The sequence below is a fragment of the Oncorhynchus masou genome, chromosome 17 (assembly GCF_036934945.1).
Source record: "Oncorhynchus masou masou isolate Uvic2021 chromosome 17, UVic_Omas_1.1, whole genome shotgun sequence".
In the NCBI taxonomy this organism is placed as follows: Eukaryota; Metazoa; Chordata; class Actinopteri; order Salmoniformes; family Salmonidae; genus Oncorhynchus; species Oncorhynchus masou.
The window spans coordinates 2,178,824-2,196,714 of NC_088228.1; the positions used below are offsets into that span (position 1 = coordinate 2,178,824).

Consider the following 17,891-nt stretch of genomic DNA (forward strand, 5'->3'; position numbering starts at 1 on the left):
ATTTCGGGTTGCCTTCCACAAGCTTCCCACAATAAGTTGGGTGAATTTTGGCCCATTCCTCCTGACAGAGCTGGTGTAACGGAGTCAGGTTTGTAGGTCTCCTTGCTCGCACACACTTTTTTCAGTTCTACCCATAAATGTTCTATAGGATTGAGGTCAGGGTTTTGTGATGGCCACTCCAATACCTTGACTTTGTTGTCCTTAAGCCATTTTGCCACAACTTTGGAAGTATGCTTGGAGTCATTGTCCATTTGGAAGACCCATTTGCGACCAAGCTTTAACTTCCTGACTTGAGATGTTGCTTCAATATATCCACATCATGATGCCATCTATTTTGTGTGCACCAGTCCCTCCTGCAGCAAGGCACCCCCACAACATGATGCTGCCACCCCCGTGCTTCACGATTGGGATGGTGTTATTTGGCTTGCAAGCCTCCCCTTTTTCCTCCAAACATAACGATGGTTATTATGGCCAAACAGTTCTATTTTTGTTTCATCAGACCAAAGGACATTTCTCCAAAAGGTACAGTCTTTGTCCCCATGTGCAGTTGTAAACCGTAGTCTGGCTTTTTCATGGCGGTTTTGCTTCTTCCTTTCAGGTTGTGTCGATATACTCAAAATGCTGTGGATATAGATTCTTTTGTACCTGTTTCCTCCAGCATCTTCACAAGGTCCTTTGCTGTTGTTCTGGGATTGATTTGCACAAAGTATGTTCGTCTCTAGGAGACAGAACGCGTCTCCTTCCTGAGCAGTATGACGGCTGCGTGGTCCCATGGTGTTTATACTTGCGTACTATTGTTTGTTCAGATTAATGTGGTACCTTCAGGCGTTTGCAAATTGCTCCCAAGGATGAACCAGACTTGTGGAGGTCTACAATTTGTTTTCTGAGGTCTTGGCTGATTTCTTTAGATTTTCCCATGATGTCAAGCAAAGAGGCACTGAGTTTGAAGGTAGACATTGAAATACATCTACAAATACACCTCAAATTATGTCAATTAGCCAATCAGAAGCTTCTAAAACCATGACATCATTTTCTAGAATTTTCCAATCTGTTTAAAGGCACAGTCAACTTAGTGTATGTAAATTTCTGACCCACTGGAATTATGATACAGTGAATTATAAGTGAAATAATCTTTCTAAATAATTGTTGGATAAATTACTTGTGTCATGCACAAAGTAGAAGTCCTAACCGACTTGTCAAAACTATAGTTTGTTAACAAGAAATGTGTGGAGTGGTTGAAAAACAAGTTTTAATGACTCCAACCTAAGTATGTAAACTTCCGACTTCAACTGTACATTGATTAATTTTATTTACAAACATACCTCCTGCTTGTTCTTACAATTTTGACTTTGTTGCTGTGGAATAGGACTTTGATAAAACGTGGGCTTAAAGTTTAGTAATTAAATTTAACATCAGAATTTTTTTTTTTAAACAGGACAAATCTGTGTGTGTGTGTGTGTGTGTGCCAACCAGAGCACGATTCATCTCTGAGGAAGTGTATCCAAGTCAGTTACTGACATGCCAGTTATCTATCTATTTTTCTATCAATCCATCCATCACAATACTACTACTGTAGTTGCTACTACCCCCTTTAATGCCAAGAGAGCTGGGCTTTTATGACACAGCGAGAGAACCTGTTACGTAACCATGGCATTGCTGGTTCCATCTCCACTCTGGCTGTTCCACCTCAATCACTACTTTGATAATAGAATACATTGCTAACAGGTTAGATCTAGCCTGTTTCCTCTCTATCCAGACAATCACAGAAAGGTATACACACACACACACCTTATCTCATATCTAGCACATCTGCTTGTAATCGCACACAGGCATACACACACACACACACACACACACACACACACACACGTTTCTAGGTTCCCAGGATTAGAAGAGGAGAGGCAGAGATGTGAAATCAAGACAACTGTTGGTGCAACCTAAGGACAAGGTAGAGTTTAATGTAAGAGAGGGGGAGGAAAGCAGAGGGGGAGAAGATAACGAATGTCCACTGTTATGTTTACCGTTGTGTCTAAGCAACCAATTAATACCAAAACTGCTCTCTGGCAGTGGTTGAGTCTTAGCGATTGTTCTGTAAGAACACACATGTTCGGTAGTAACAGAACAGGGACAGGTTCAGAAGGAACAGAACAGGGACAGGTTCAGAAGGAACAGAACAGGGACAGGTTCAGAGGAACAGGACAGGGACAGGTTCAGTAGGAACAGAACAGGTTCAGTAGGAACAGAACAGGGACAGGTTCAGTAGGAACAGAACAGGGACAGGTTCAGAAGGAACAGAACAGGGACAGGTTCAGTAGGAACAGAACAGGGACAGGTTCAGTAGGAACAGAACAGGGACAGGTTCAGTAGGAACAGAACAGGGACAGGTTCAGTAGGAACAGAACAGGGACAGGTTCAGTAGGAACAGAACAGGGACAGGTTCAGTAGGAACAGAACAGAACAGGTTCAGTAGGAACAGAACAGGTTCAGAAGGAACAGAACAGGGACAGGTTCAGTAGGAACAGAACAGGGACAGGTTCAGTAGGAACAGAACAGGGACAGGTTCAGTAGGAACAGAACAGAACAGGTTCAGTAGGAACAGAACAGAACAGGTTCAGTAGGAACAGAACAGGGACAGGTTCAGTAGGAACAGAACAGGGACAGGTTCAGTAGGAACAGAACAGGGACAGGTTCAGTAGGAACAGAACAGAACAGGTTCAGTAGGAACAGAACAGAACAGGTTCAGTAGGAACAGAACAGGTTCAGTAGGAACAGAACAGGGACAGGTTCAGTAGGAACAGAACAGGTTCAGTAGGAACAGAACAGGGACAGGTTCAGTAGGAACAGAACAGGTTCAGTAGGAACAGAACAGGTTCAGTAGGAACAGAACAGGTTCAGTAGGAACAGAACAGGTACAGGTTCAGTAGGAACAGAACAGGGACAGGTTCAGTAGGAACAGAACAGGGACAGGTTCAGTAGGAACAGAACAGGTTCAGTAGGAACAGAACAGGTTCAGTAGGAACAGAACAGGTACAGGTTCAGTAGGAACAGAACAGGTTCAGTAGGAACAGAACAGGTTCAGTAGGAACAGAACAGGGACAGGTTCAGTAGGAACAGAACAGAACAGGTTCAGTAGGAACAGAACAGGTTCAGTAGGAACAGAACAGGTTCAGTAGGAACAGAACAGGGACAGGTTCAGTAGGAACAGAACAGGTTCAGTAGGAACAGAACAGGGACAGGTTCAGTAGGAACAGAACAGGGACAGGTTCAGTAGGAACAGAACAGGGACAGGTTCAGTAGGAACAGAACAGAACAGGTTCAGTAGGAACAGAACAGGTTCAGTAGGAACAGAACAGGGACAGGTTCAGTAGGAACAGAACAGGTTCAGTAGGAACAGAACAGGGACAGGTTCAGTAGGAACAGAACAGGGACAGGTTCAGTAGGAACAGAACAGGGACAGGTTCAGTAGGAACAGAACAGGGACAGGTTCAGTAAGAACAGAACAGGTTCAGTAGGAACAGAACAGGGACAGGTTCAGTAGGAACAGAACAGGGACAGGTTCAGTAAGAACAGAACAGGGACAGGTTCAGTAGGAACAGAACAGGGACAGGTTCAGTAAGAACAGAACAGGGACAGGTTCAGAAGGAACAGAACAGGGACAGGTTCAGTAGGAACAGAACAGGGACAGGTTCAGTAGGAACAGAACAGGGACAGGTTCAGTAGGAACAGAACAGGGACAGGTTCAGTAGGAACAGAACAGGGACAGGTTCAGTAGGAACAGAACAGGGACAGGTTCAGTAGGAACAGAACAGGGACAGGTTCAGTAGGAACAGAACAGGGACAGGTTCAGTAGGAACAGAACAGAACAGGTTCAGTAGGAACAGAACAGGGACAGGTTCAGTAGGAACAGAACAGGGACAGGTTCAGTAGGAACAGAACAGGGACAGGTTCAGTAGGAACAGAACAGGGACAGGTTCAGTAGGAACAGAACAGGGACAGGTTCAGTAGGAACAGAACAGGGACAGGTTCAGTAGGAACAGAACAGGGACAGGTTCAGTAGGAACAGAACAGGTTCAGAAGGAACAGAACAGGTTCAGTAGGAACAGAACAGGTTCAGTAGGAACAGAACAGGTTCAGAAGGAACAGAACAGGTTCAGTAGGAACAGAACAGGTTCAGTAGGAACAGAACAGGTTCAGTAGGAACAGAACAGGTTCAGTAGGAACAGAACAGGTTCAGTAGGAACAGAACAGGTTCAGAAGGAACAGAACAGGTTCAGTAGGAACAGAACAGGTTCAGAAGGAACAGAACAGGTTCAGTAGGAACAGAACAGGTTCAGTAGTAACAGAACAGGTTCAGTAGGAATAGAACAGGTTCAGTAGGAACAGAACAGAACAGGTTCAGTAGGAATAGAACAGGTTCAGTAGGAACAGAACAGGTTCAGAAGGAACAGAACAGGTTCAGTAGGAATAGAACAGGTTCAGTAGGAATAGAACAGGTTCAGTAGGAACAGAACAGGTTCAGTAGGAACAGAACAGGTTCAGTAGGAATAGAACAGGTTCAGTAGGAACAGAACAGGGACAGGTTCAGTAGGAACAGAACAGGTTCAGTAGGAACAGAACAGGTTCAGTAGGAACAGAACAGGGACAGGTTCAGTAGGAACAGAACAGGGACAGGTTCAGAAGGAACAGAACAGGGACAGGTTCAGTAGGAACAGAACAGGGACAGGTTCAGTAGGAACAGAACAGGGACAGGTTCAGTAGGAACAGAACAGGTTCAGTAGGAACAGAACAGAACAGGTTCAGTAGTAACAGAACAGGTTCAGTAGGAATAGAACAGGTTCAGTAGGAACAGAACAGGTTCAGTAGGAATAGAACAGGTTCAGTAGTAACAGAACAGGGACAGGTTCAGTAGGAACAGAACAGGTTCAGTAGGAACAGAACAGGTTCAGTAGTAACAGAACAGGGACAGGTTCAGTAGGAACAGAACAGGGACAGGTTCAGTAGTAACAGAACAGGTTCAGTAGGAACAGAACAGGTTCAGTAGGAACAGAACAGGTTCAGTAGGAACAGAACAGGTTCAGTAGTAACAGAACAGGGACAGGTTCAGTAGGAACAGAACAGGGACAGGTTCAGTAGTAACAGAACAGAACAGGTTCAGTAGTAACAGAACAGGGACAGGTTCAGTAGGAACAGAACAGGGACAGGTTCAGTAGTAACAGAACAGGTTCAGTAGGAATAGAACAGGTTCAGTAGGAACAGAACAGGTTCAGTAGTAACAGAACAGGGACAGGTTCAGTAGTAACAGAACAGGTTCAGTAGGAACAGAACAGGTTCAGTAGGAACAGAACAGGTTCAGTAGGAACAGAACAGGTTCAGTAGTAACAGAACAGGGACAGGTTCAGTAGGAACAGAACAGGGACAGGTTCAGTAGTAACAGAACAGGGACAGGTTCAGTAGTAACAGAACAGGTTCAGTAGGAACAGAACAGGGACAGGTTCAGTAGTAACAGAACAGGTTCAGTAGGAACAGAACAGGGACAGGTTCAGTAGGAACAGAACAGGGACAGGTTCAGTAGTAACAGAACAGGGACAGGTTCAGTAGTAACAGAACAGGGACAGGTTCAGTAGTAACAGAACAGGTTCAGTAGGAACAGAACAGGGACAGGTTCAGTAGGAACAGAACAGGTTCAGTAGGAACAGAACAGGGACAGGTTCAGTAGGAACAGAACAGGGACAGGTTCAGTAGTAACAGAACAGGGACAGGTTCAGTAGTAACAGAACAGGTTCAGTAGGAACAGAACAGGGACAGGTTCAGTAGTAACAGAACAGGTTCAGTAGGAACAGAACAGGTTCAGTAGGAACAGAACAGGGACAGGTTCAGTAGTAACAGAACAGGTTCAGTAGGAACAGAACAGGTTCAGTAGGAACAGAACAGGGACAGGTTCAGTAGGAACAGAACAGGTTCAGTAGGAACAGAACAGGTTCAGTAGGAACAGAACAGGTTCAGTAGTAACAGAACAGGGACAGGTTCAGTAGGGACAGAACAGGGACAGGTTCAGTAGTAACAGAACAGGGACAGGTTCAGTAGTAACAGAACAGGGACAGGTTCAGTAGTAACAGAACAGGGACAGGTTCAGTAGTAACAGAACAGGTTCAGTAGGAACAGAACAGGTTCAGTAGGAACAGAACAGGTTCAGTAGGAATAGAACAGGGACAGGTTCAATAAGGATAGAACAGGTTCAGAGGAACAGAACAGGTTCAGTAGGAATAGAACAGGTTCAGTAGGAATAGAACAGGTTCAGTAGGAACAGAACAGGTTCAGTAGGAACAGAACAGGTTCAGAAGGAACAGAACAGGTTCAGTAGGAATAGAACAGGTTCAGTAGGAATAGAACAGGTTCAGTAGGAACAGAACAGGTTCAGTAGGAACAGAACAGGTTCAGTAGGAATAGAACAGGTTCAGTAGTAACAGAACAGGGACAGGTTCAGTAGGAACAGAACAGAACAGGTTCAGTAGGAACAGAACAGGTTCAGTAGGAACAGAACAGGTTCAGTAGGAACAGAACAGGTTCAGTAGGAACAGAACAGGTTCAGAGGAACAGAACAGGGACAGGTTCAGTAGTAACAGAACAGGGACAGGTTCAGTAGTAACAGAACAGGGACAGGTTCAGTAGTAACAGAACAGGGACAGGTTCAGTAGGAACAGAACAGAACAGGTTCAATAAGGACAGAACAGGTTCAGTAGGAATAGAACAGGTTCAGAGGAACAGAACAGGGACAGGTTCAATAGGAACAGAACAGGTTCAGTAGGAACAGAACAGGTTCAGTAGTAACAGAACAGGGACAGGTTCAGTAGGAACAGAACAGGTTCAGAGGAACAGAACAGGGACAGGTTCAGTAGGAACAGAACAGGTTCAGAGGAACAGAACAGGGACAGGTTCAGTAGGAACAGAACAGGTTCAGTAGGAATAGAACAGGTTCAGTAGGAATAGAACAGGTTCAGTAGGAACAGAACAGGGACAGGTTCAGTAGGAACAGAACAGGTTCAGTAGGAATAGAACAGGTTCAGAGGAACAGAACAGGGACAGGTTCAGTAGGAACAGAACAGGTTCAGTAGGAATAGAACAGGTTCAGTAGGAACAGAACAGGGACAGGTTCAGTAGGAACAGAACAGGGACAGGTTCAGTAGGAACAGAACAGGTTCAGAGGAACAGAACAGGGACAGGTTCAGAGGAACAGAACAGGTTCAGTAGTAACAGAACAGGTTCAGTAGGAACAGAACAGGTTCAGAGGAACAGAACAGGGACAGGTTCAGTAGGAACAGAACAGAACAGGTTCAGTAGGAACAGAACAGGTTCAGAGGAACAGAACAGGGACAGGTTCAGAGGAACAGAACAGGGACAGGTTCAGTAGTAACAGAACAGGGACAGGTTCAATAAGGACAGAACAGGTTCAGTAAGGACAGAACAGGTTCAGTAGGAATAGAACAGGTTCAGTAGGGACAGAACAGGTTCAGTAGGAATAGAACAGGTTCAGTAGGAACAGAACAGGGACAGGTTCAGTAGGAACAGAACAGGTTCAGAGGAACAGAACAGGTTCAGTAGTAACAGAACAGGGACAGGTTCAGTAGTAACAGAACAGGTTCAGTAGGAACAGAACAGGTTCAGTAGTAACAGAACAGGGACAGGTTCAGTAGGAACAGAACAGGTTCAGTAGGAACAGAACAGGTTCAGTAGTAACAGAACAGGGACAGGTTCAGTAGTAACAGAACAGGTTCAGTAGTAACAGAACAGGTTCAGTAGTAACAGAACAGGTTCAGTAGTAACAGAACAGGTTCAGTAGTAACAGAACAGGTTCAGTAGTAACAGAACAGGTTCAGTAGTAACAGAACAGGTTCAGTAGTAACAGAACAGGTTCAGTAGTAACAGAACAGGTTCAGTAGTAACAGAACAGGTTCAGTAGTAACAGAACAGGTTCAGTAGTAACAGAACAGGTTCAGTAGTAACAGAACAGGTTCAGTAGTAAAAGAACAGGTTCAGTAGTAACAGAACAGGTTCAGTAGTAACAGAACAGGTTCAGTAGTAACAGAACAGGTTCAGTAGTAACAGAACAGGTTCAGTAGTAACAGAACAGGTTCAGTAGGGACAGAACAGGTTCAGTAGGGACAGAACAGGTTCAGTAGGAACAGAACAGGTTCAGTAGGAACAGAACAGGGACAGGTTCAGTAGGAATAGAACAGGTTCAGTAGTAACAGAACAGGTTCAGAGGAACAGAACAGGTTCAGTAGTAAAAGAACAGGTTCAGTAGTAACAGAACAGGTTCAGTAGTAACAGAACAGGTTCAGTAGTAACAGAACAGGTTCAGTAGTAACAGAACAGGTTCAGTAGTAACAGAACAGGTTCAGTAGTAACAGAACAGGTTCAGTAGTAACAGAACAGGTTCAGTAGTAACAGAACAGGTTCAGTAGTAACAGAACAGGTTCAGTAGTAACAGAACAGGTTCAGTAGTAACAGAACAGGTTCAGTAGGGACAGAACAGGTTCAGTAGGGACAGAACAGGTTCAGTAGGAACAGAACAGGTTCAGTAGGAACAGAACAGGGACAGGTTCAGTAGGAATAGAACAGGTTCAGTAGTAACAGAACAGGTTCAGAGGAACAGAACAGATTCAGTAGGAACAGAACAGGTTCAGAAGTAGGAATGGGCTCAACATCCTAATTATAATAATACCAATGATAAGACAACTGGTTGTTATCTGTGTCTCTACAGCTTAATGACTGAAATGACTGAATGATAAATAGAGGGATGGAGTGGGCGTTAGGAGAGAGGGATGGAGTGGGCGTTAGGAGAGAGATGGAGAGAGGGATGGAGTGGGCGTTAGGAGAGAGATGGAGAGAGGGATGGAGTGGGCGTTAGGAGAGAGATGGAGAGAGGGATGGAGTGGGCGTTAGGAGAGAGATGGAGAGTGATGGAGTGGGCGTTAGGAGAGAGAGATGGAGAGAGGGATGGAGTGGGCATTAGGAGAGAGGGATGGAGTGGGCGTTAGGAGAGAGATGGAGAGAGGGATGGAGTGGGCGTTAGGAGAGAGATGGAGAGAGGGATGGAGTGGGCGTTAGGAGAGAGATGGAGAGTGATGGAGTGGGCGTTAGGAGAGAGAGATGGAGAGAGTGATGGAGTGGGCGTTAGGAGAGAGATGGAGAGAGGGATGGAGTGGGCGTTAGGAGAGAGATGGAGAGTGATGGAGTGGGCGTTAGGAGAGAGAGATGGAGAGAGGGATGGAGTGGGCATTAGGAGAGAGGGATGGAGTGGGCGTTAGGAGAGAGATGGAGAGAGGGATGGAGTGGGCGTTAGGAGAGAGATGGAGAGAGGGATGGAGTGGGCGTTAGGAGAGAGATGGAGAGAGGGATGGAGTGGGCGTTAGGAGAGAGATGGAGAGAGGGATGGAGTGGGCATTAGGAGAGAGGGATGGAGTGGGCGTTAGGAGAGAGGGATGGAGTGGGCGTTAGGAGAGAGATGGAGAGAGGGATGGAGTGGGCGTTAGGAGAGAGATGGAGAGAGGGATGGAGTGGGCGTTAGGAGAGAGATGGAGAGAGGGATGGAGTGGGCGTTAGGAGAGAGATGGAGAGAGGGATGGAGTGGGCGTTAGGAGAGAGATGGAGAGAGGGATGGAGTGGGCGTTAGGAGAGAGATGGAGAGAGGGATGGAGTGGGCGTTAGGAGAGAGGGATGGAGTGGGCGTTAGGAGAGAGATGGAGAGAGTGATGGAGTGGGCGTTAGGAGAGAGATGGAGAGAGGGATGGAGTGGGCGTTAGGAGAGAGATGGAGAGAGGGATGGAGTGGGCGTTAGGAGAGAGAGATGGAGAGAGGGATGGAGTGGGCGTTAGGAGAGAGGGATGGAGTGGGCGTTAGGAGAGAGGGATGGAGTGGGCGTTAGGAGAGAGGGATGGAGTGGGCGTTAGGAGAGAGGGATGGAGTGGGCATTAGGAGAGAGGGATGGAGTGGGCGTTAGGAGTGGATGGAGAGAGGGATGGAGTGGGCATTAGGAGAGAGATGGAGAGAGTTATGGAGTGGGCATTAGGAGAGAGAGGGATGGAGTGGGCGTTAGGAGAGAGGGATGGAGTGGGCATTAGGAGGGGATGGAGAGAGGGATGGAGTGGGCATTAGGAGGGGATGGAGAGAGGGATGGAGTGGGCATTAGGAGGGGATGGAGAGAGGGATGGAGTGGGCCTTAGGAGAGATGGAGAGAGGGATGGAGTGGGCGTTAGGAGAGAGGGATGGAGTGGGCATTAGGAGAGGGATGGAGAGAGGGATGGAGTGGGCGTTCGGAGAGAGATGGAGAGAGGGATGGAGTGGGCATTAGGAGGGGATGGAGAGAGGGATGGAGTGGGCATTAGGAGGGGATGGAGAGAGGGATGGAGTGGGCATTAGGAGGGGATGGAGAGAGGGATGGAGTGGGCATTAGGAGAGAGATGGAGAGAGGGATGGAGTGTGCGTTAGGAGAGGGATGGAGAGAGGGATGGAGTGGGCATTAGGAGAGAGGGATGGAGTGGGCGTTAGGAGAGAGATGGAGAGAGGGATGGAGTGGGCATTAGGAGAGAGGGATGGAGTGGGCATTAGGAGAGAGATGGAGTGGGCATTAGGAGAGAGATGGAGTGGGCGTTTGGATAGAGATGGAGAGAGGGATGGAGTGGGCGTTAGGAGAGGGATGGAGAGAGGGATGGAGTGGGCATTAGGAGAGAGATGGAGAGAGGGATGGAGGGATAGAGTGGGCATTAGGAGAGAGATGGAGAGAGGGATGGAGTGGGCATTAGGAGAGAGATGGAGAGAGGGATGGAGTGGGCATTAGGAGAGAGGGATGGAGTGGGCATTAGGAGAGGGATGGAGAGAGGGATGTAGTGGGCGTTCGGAGAGAGATGGAGAGAGGGATGGAGTGGGCATTAGGAGGGGATGGAGTGGGCGTTAGGAGAGAGATGGAGAGGGATAGAGTTGGCAGCAAAGCTCAGCCTGCTAGGCTACAGTAATATAAACTGTGTCCTAAATGGCACCCTACTCCCTATTTGATTTATTAGGATCCCCATTACCGACGCCAATGGTTACAGCTCGTCTTAACGTGCAAAACAATTTAAAAAATTAAAGATGCTCGTTGTTGAATAGTTCCAACCAAACTGCTCGCTCTCGTCAGCGAGCGTCTGCGTAGCCAGGTTCTAAAACAGAACTTGGTTCTATAGAACAGAGTCCTGCCATGTCTTCGTTGGTTTTTAGGAGCACAGTGCATTTGGAAGGTATTCAGACCCCTTGACTTTTTCCACATTTTGTTACTTCACAGCCAAATGTATATAAAACATTTTTTAAACTGAAATATTTCCGTAAGCATTCAGACTCTTTACTCTGTACTTTGTTGAAGCACCTTTGGCAGTGATTACAGCCTCCAGTCTTCTTGGGTATGACGCTACAAGCTTGGCACACCTGGAGTTTCTCCCATTCTTCTTTGCAGATCATCTCAAACTCTGTCAGGTTGGATGGGGAGCATCGCTGTACAGCTATTTTCAGGTCTCTCTAGAGATGTTTGATCGAGTTCAAGTCCGGGCTCTGTGTGGGCCACTCAAGGACATTCAGAGACTTGTCCCGAAGCCATTCCTGCGTTGTCTTGGCTGTGTGCTTAGGGTCGTTGTCCTGTTGGAAGGTGAACCTTCACCCCAGTCTGAGGTCCTGAGCACTTTGGAGCAGGTTTTCATCAAAGATCTTTCGCTTGATCCTGACTAGTCTCCCAGTCCCTGCCGCTGAAAAACATCCCCACAGCATGATGCTGCCACCACCATGCTTCACCGTAGGGATGGTGCCAGGTTTCCTCCAGACGTGACCCTTGGCATTCAGGCCAAAGAGTTCAATCTTGGTTTCATCAGACCAGAAAATCTTGTTTCTCATGGTCTGATAGTCCTTTAGGTGCCTTCTGGCAAACTCCAAGTGGGTGGTCATGTGCCTTTTACTGAGGAGTGGCTTCCGTCTGGTCACTCTACTATAAAGGCCTGATTGGTGGAGTGCTGCAGAGATGGTTTTCCTTCTGGAAGGTTCTCCCATCTCCACAGAGGAACTCTGGAGCTCAGTCAGAGTGACCATCGGGTTCTTGGTCTCCTCCCTGACTAAACATTGACAAAGAAAATGTACAGAAATCCAGGAAATAAAGAAGCTTATGGGTATTTAAACAAGGGTAATGTATAAAGGTGATGATTAAGGGCAGTAAATAAGGGTAATGTATAAAGGTAATGATTAAGGGTAATGAATAAGGGTAATGTATCAAGGTAATGATTAAGGGTATTGAATAAGGGTAATGTATGAATGTGATGATTAGGGGTAGTAAATAAGGGTAATGTATAAATGTGATGATTAAGGGAAGTGCATCAGGGTAATGTATAAAGGTAATGATTAAGGGTATTGAATAAGGGTAATGTATAAAGGTAATGATTAATGGTAGTACATACGGGTAATGTATAAATGTAATGATTAAGGGTATTGTATAAAGGTGATGATTAAGGGTATTGAATAAGGGTAATAAATGATGGAAGGTGAAGTGTATAGAAGCGGCAGTCTCAGGTTGAGTCGTACAGTAGAGACCAGATAGAAGATAATATCTGTATGTTGTCCATTCCTCTGCAGCACCCTACGATGCTCTCACTGTGATGCCCTTTCAAACATCACAACAGCCCTTTGGCTTGCGCCCTCCGGGGCTCAACGCACCTTATTTTAGAACAGACAGACCTTCACCCTCAGACCCCCTGGGTCCCTCCTTTCCTCTCCATCCCTCTCCTCCCTCTCCTCCCTCTCCTCCCTCTCCATCCCTCTCCTCCCTCTAATCCCTCTCCTCCCTCTCCTCCATCTCCATCCCTCTCCATCCCTCTCCTCCCTCTCCTCCCTCTCCATCCCTCTCCTCCCTCTCCATCCCTCTCCTCCCTCTCCTCCCTCTCCCTCCCTCTCCTCCCTCTCCATCCCTCTCCTCCCTCTCCATCCCTCTCCTCCCTCTCCTCCCTCTCCATCCCTCTCCTCCCTCCTTTCCTCCCCAGACAGACAGACAGACAGACAGACAGACAGACAGACAGACAGACAGGCAGGCAGGCAGGCAGGCAGGCAGGCAGACAGGCAGGCAGGCAGGCAGACAGGCAGACAGACAGACACGTAGACAGACAGACACGTAGACAGACAGACACGTAGACAGGCAGGCAGACAGACAGGCAGGCAGACAGACAGACAGGTAGACAGACAGACAGACAGACAGGCAGATGAAAAGCGTCACTAATTCAGGACATGCTACTGAAGGAGGATTAATGGGTGTGTGTGATTTGGGGTGTGTGTGTGTGGGGGGGGGGGTGCGTACAGTGTTAAAGCTAACAGGAGTCTGTCCTGGTGGTATTGAATAGCCTGCTTCTGTACACTGCATGGTCTGATCTGAAAAACTCTCTATTGACTCCATCACCAGGTCATGATTGATTGATGGATTGTTTTTATTGTTGATTGATTGGTTGATTGTTTTTATTGTTGATTGATTGATGGATTGTTTTTATTGTTGATTGATTGGTTGATTGCCTGGCAAAAAGAGGAGGCATTACAGCAGTGTTCTTGTTTTGAGTGAACATAAAGTAGCTACAATTTATTCCAACGTTGAAATGAAAAAAGCATCTATGCAATTCAGTTGGATAATGGCCATTAATCCTTCAAATTATCTTCAAGTGAAAAATTGGATTCTTTATAAAAATAGCCAACTAATGTCAGTCATCAAGTAATCAAGCTAATGGACTTGATTTTTTTTTTTAAGTACTTGATTTTATTCCAGTCAACTCACAATATGCACTAAATTCAGCTCCCTGAGAAAATGAAGGCAGTCAGCTTGAAGTTTGGTTGCTTTGGAAACAAAGAGAGACTTTGATGTTTAGGGCACAAGGAAGACGTTCGGTAAAAATAACTTCATTCGTACTAAGGATGTCACACCTGGCCCAGAGAGTCATCTCGTTAGTCAGGATGTGTTTTACCTGGCCCAGAGAGTCATCTCGTTAGTCAGGGTGGGTTTTAACCTGGCCCAGAGAGTCATCTCGTTAGTCAAGATGTGTTTTACCTGGCCCAGAGAGTCATCTCGTTAGTCAGGGTGGGTTTTAACCTGGCCCAGAGAGTCATATCATTAGTCATGATGAATATCACCTGGCCTTGAGAGTCACCTCCTTAGTCATAATGGGGTTCATCTGATAGAGTTGAGAGAGTATATGCTGGGAGAGCTTCGCCTCTCGCTACCTCTTCCGCCTCTCGTTAGCTCTTCCGCCTCTCGTTAGCTCTTCCGCCTCTCGTTAGCTCTTCCGCCTCTCGTTAGCTCTTCCGCCTCTCGTTAGCTCTTCCGCCTCTCGTTAGCTCTTCCGCCTCTCGCTAGCTCTTCCGCCTCTCGCTAGCTCTTCCGCCTCTCGTTAGCTCTTCCGCCTCTCGCTAGCCCTTCCGCCTCTCGCTAGCCCTTCCGCCTCTCGCTAGCCCTTCCGCCTCTCGCTAGCTCTTCCGCCTCTCGTTAGCTCCTCTCGCTACCTCTTCCGCCTCTCGCTACCTCTTCCGCCTCTCGTTAGCTCTTCCGCCTCTCGTTAGCCCTTCCGCCTCTCGCTAGCCCTTCCGCCTCTCGCTAGCCCTTCCGCCTCTCGTTAACTCTTCCGCCTCTCGTTAGCTCTTCCGCCTCTCGCTAGCTCTTCCGCCTCTCGCTAGCTCTTCCGCCTCTCGCTAGCTCTTTCGCCTCTCGTTAGCTCTTCCGCCTCTCGCTAGCACTTCCGCCTCTCGTTAGCTCTTCCGCCTCTAGCTACCTCTTCCGCCTCTCGCTAGCTCTTCCGCCTCTCGCTAGCTCTTCCGCCTCTCGCTAGCTCTTCCGCCTCTCGCTAGCTCTTCCGCCTCTCGCTACCTCTTCCGCCTCTCGCTAGCCCTTCCGCCTCTCGCTAGCTCTTCCGCCTCTCGTTAGCTCTTCCGCCTCTCGTTAGCTCTTCCGCCTCTCGCTAGCTCTTCCGCCTCTCGCTAGCTCTTCCGCCTCTCGTTAGCTCTTCCGCCTCTCGCTAGCACTTCCGCCTCTCGCTAGCTCTTCCGCCTCTCGCTAGCTCTTCCGCCTCTCGCTAGCTCTTCCGCCTCTCGTTAGCTCTTCCACCTCTCGTTAGCTCTTCCACCTCTCGTTAGCTCTTCCACCTCTCGTTAGCTCTTCCACCTCTCGTTAGCTCTTCCACTTTCTGTATCCAAACAAAGCCTACATCTGGTGTTTTTACCTGTTAAGTTTATTCTTTGTAAACTCCTCATCCAAACTAGGTTTGTGTATCGCCTTTTACTTTGTAGTTTCTGAGGAGAATCTAGTAGGCATCCATGATGCGTGTGTCTCCCTTTTCTAGTTGCTTTGCCAACTTTCAGTGGGAATTCCCCAGGGGTGTTTCTCAGAAACCGTTTAAAACCCATTCTGATTTGTTTTTTCTTGTCGAAGTGACTCCTTTGTTTGTTCCCTTTTGTGTTCAGCGATGTATGTTTGTCTTTAGAGAACATAACACCACTGTCTGAACAATATAATAATGTTTATCTGTTTCCAATAGATCTGTACTCCAGACCTGGTTGTGTTCCTGTCCTGTGCTAACCACCGTCTGAAGGAGCGCCTGGAGAAGCGAGCAGAGGCGACGGGTCGTCCTGATGACAACCCCAATGCAACAGAGCGCCGCCTCACCAACTTCAAACAGAACACCATCCCCTTGGTCAAATACTTCCAGGAGAGGGGACTCATCGTCACGGTAAGACAAGCGTGTGTGTGTGTGTGAGAGCAGTTTTTAAGCGTTGTCTATGGTGTTTACCACTCAGCAGCTGACCCTAATTCTAGTTGCGGGTTCACACAAGGGGTACCATAGTTTCCTTTAATAATACCTGTCCTATTATTGACAGAGTAAGACAGACAGACAGGATATTACTTGACCTATTGTTGATAGAGTAACCCCTCAGCACCCCTACCCTCTTAGCACCACTACCCCCTCAGCACCCCTACCCCCCTCAGCACCACTACCCCCTCAGCACCCCTACCCCCTCAGCACCCCTACCCCCTCAGCACCCCTACCCCCTCAGCACCACTACCCCCTCAGCACCACTACCCCCTCAGCACCACTACCCCCTCAGCACCCCTACCCCCTCAGCACCACTACCCCCTCAGCACCCCTACCCCCTCAGCACACCTACCCCCTCAGCACCCCTACCCCCTCAGCACCACTACCCCCTCAGCACCACTACCCCCTCAGCACTACTACCCCCTCAGCACCCCTACCCCCTCAGCACCACTACCCCCTCAGCACCACTACCCCCTCAGCACCCCTACCCCCTCAGCACCACTACCCCCTCAGCACCCCTACCCTCTTAGCACCACTACCCCCTCAGCACCACTACCCCCTCATCACCCCTACCCTCTTAGCACCACTACCCCCTCAGCACCCCTACCCTCTTAGCACCACTACCCCCTCATCACCCCTACCCTGTTAGCACCACTACCCCCCTCAGCACCCCTACCCTCTTAGCACCACTACCCCCTCAGCACCACTACCCCCCAGCACCCCTACCCTCTTAGCACCTCTACCCCCTCATCACCCCTACCCTCTTAGCACCACTACCCCCTCAGCACCACTACCCCCTCATCACCCCTACCCTCTTAGCACCACTACCCCCTCAGCACCACTACCCCCTCAGCACCACTACCCCCTCAGCACCGCTACCCCCTCAGCACCGCTACCCCCTCAGCACCCCTACCCCCTCAGCACCGCTACCCCCCTCAGCACCGCTACCCCCTCAGCACCCCTACCCCCTCAGCACCGCTACCCCCTCAGCACCGCTACCCCCTCAGCACCACTACCCCCTCAGCACCACTACCCCCTCAGCACCACTACCCTCCAGCACCCCTACCCCCTCAGCACCACTACCCTCCAGCACCCCTACCCCCTCAGCACCACTACCCTCCAGCACCACTACCCCCTCAGCACCACTACCCCCTCAGCACCCCTACCCCCTCAGCACCACTACCCCCTCAGCACCACTACCCCCTCAGCACCCCTACCCCCTCAGCACCGCTACCCCCTCAGCACCGCTACCCCCTCAGCACCACTACCCCCTCAGCACCACTACCCTCCAGCACCCCTACCCCCTCAGCACCACTACCCTCCAGCACCCCTACCCCCTCAGCACCACTACCCCCTCAGAACCCCTACCCCCTCAGCACCCCTACCCCCTCAGCACACCTACCCCCTCAGAACCCCTAAGCTAGGTACTCAGAGGCCTTTACTTCGCCTGGGCCAAATTCCCCCATCCATCTTCAACGTGTAACACCCACCTATATTCTAGGTTGAAGATGACAAAGGTTAAGGCAGGAGGATTCTAATATCCCACAACTCTTTGTAATAATTAAGAAGAATTCTAAACAATACGACAAGCATTTAGAGTGGAAATAACAGGAAGTGAATGTCAGCAGTACAGAAAGTTTGCCATCAAAGTGGAAAATATATCGTAGTGAATTTCACAGTCGTAGTACTCAGCACACACATAGCATATCTGTTCTTGTGTCATTCAATTCATTTAAAAGACACTTAATTTCTTGATTTCCTGACCACTCTTTGGGTTTTCAATGCTAATTCATTCAGATCAGCAACGACGCTGGTCCAATGAATTGTTAGCTAATGCTGCCGCATGGAATTACTACTTTGTCTTCTCCTTGGGTAACCTAGCCTGTATCTGTCTCTGGGCTGTAGTGTCTCTACCTTGGGTAGCCTAGCCTGTCTCTCTCTCTGGGCTGTAGTGTCTCTACCTTGGGTAGCCTAGCCTGTCTCTCTCTCTGGGCTGTAGTGTCTCTACCTTGGGTAACCTAGCATCTCTCTCTCTCTCTC

At 48.5% G+C, this 17,891-nt stretch overlaps 1 protein-coding gene across 1 annotated transcript in view; it reads left to right on the top strand.

The window, feature by feature from the left end:
* The window catches only part of LOC135558078 (adenylate kinase isoenzyme 5-like), a 129,529-nt gene that overhangs the window by 45,543 nt on the left and 66,095 nt on the right, over positions 1–17,891 (top strand). The window contains 1 exon segment of the mRNA XM_064991829.1: positions 15,576–15,767. Within this exon segment, the coding sequence (XP_064847901.1) occupies positions 15,576–15,767 (192 nt within the window).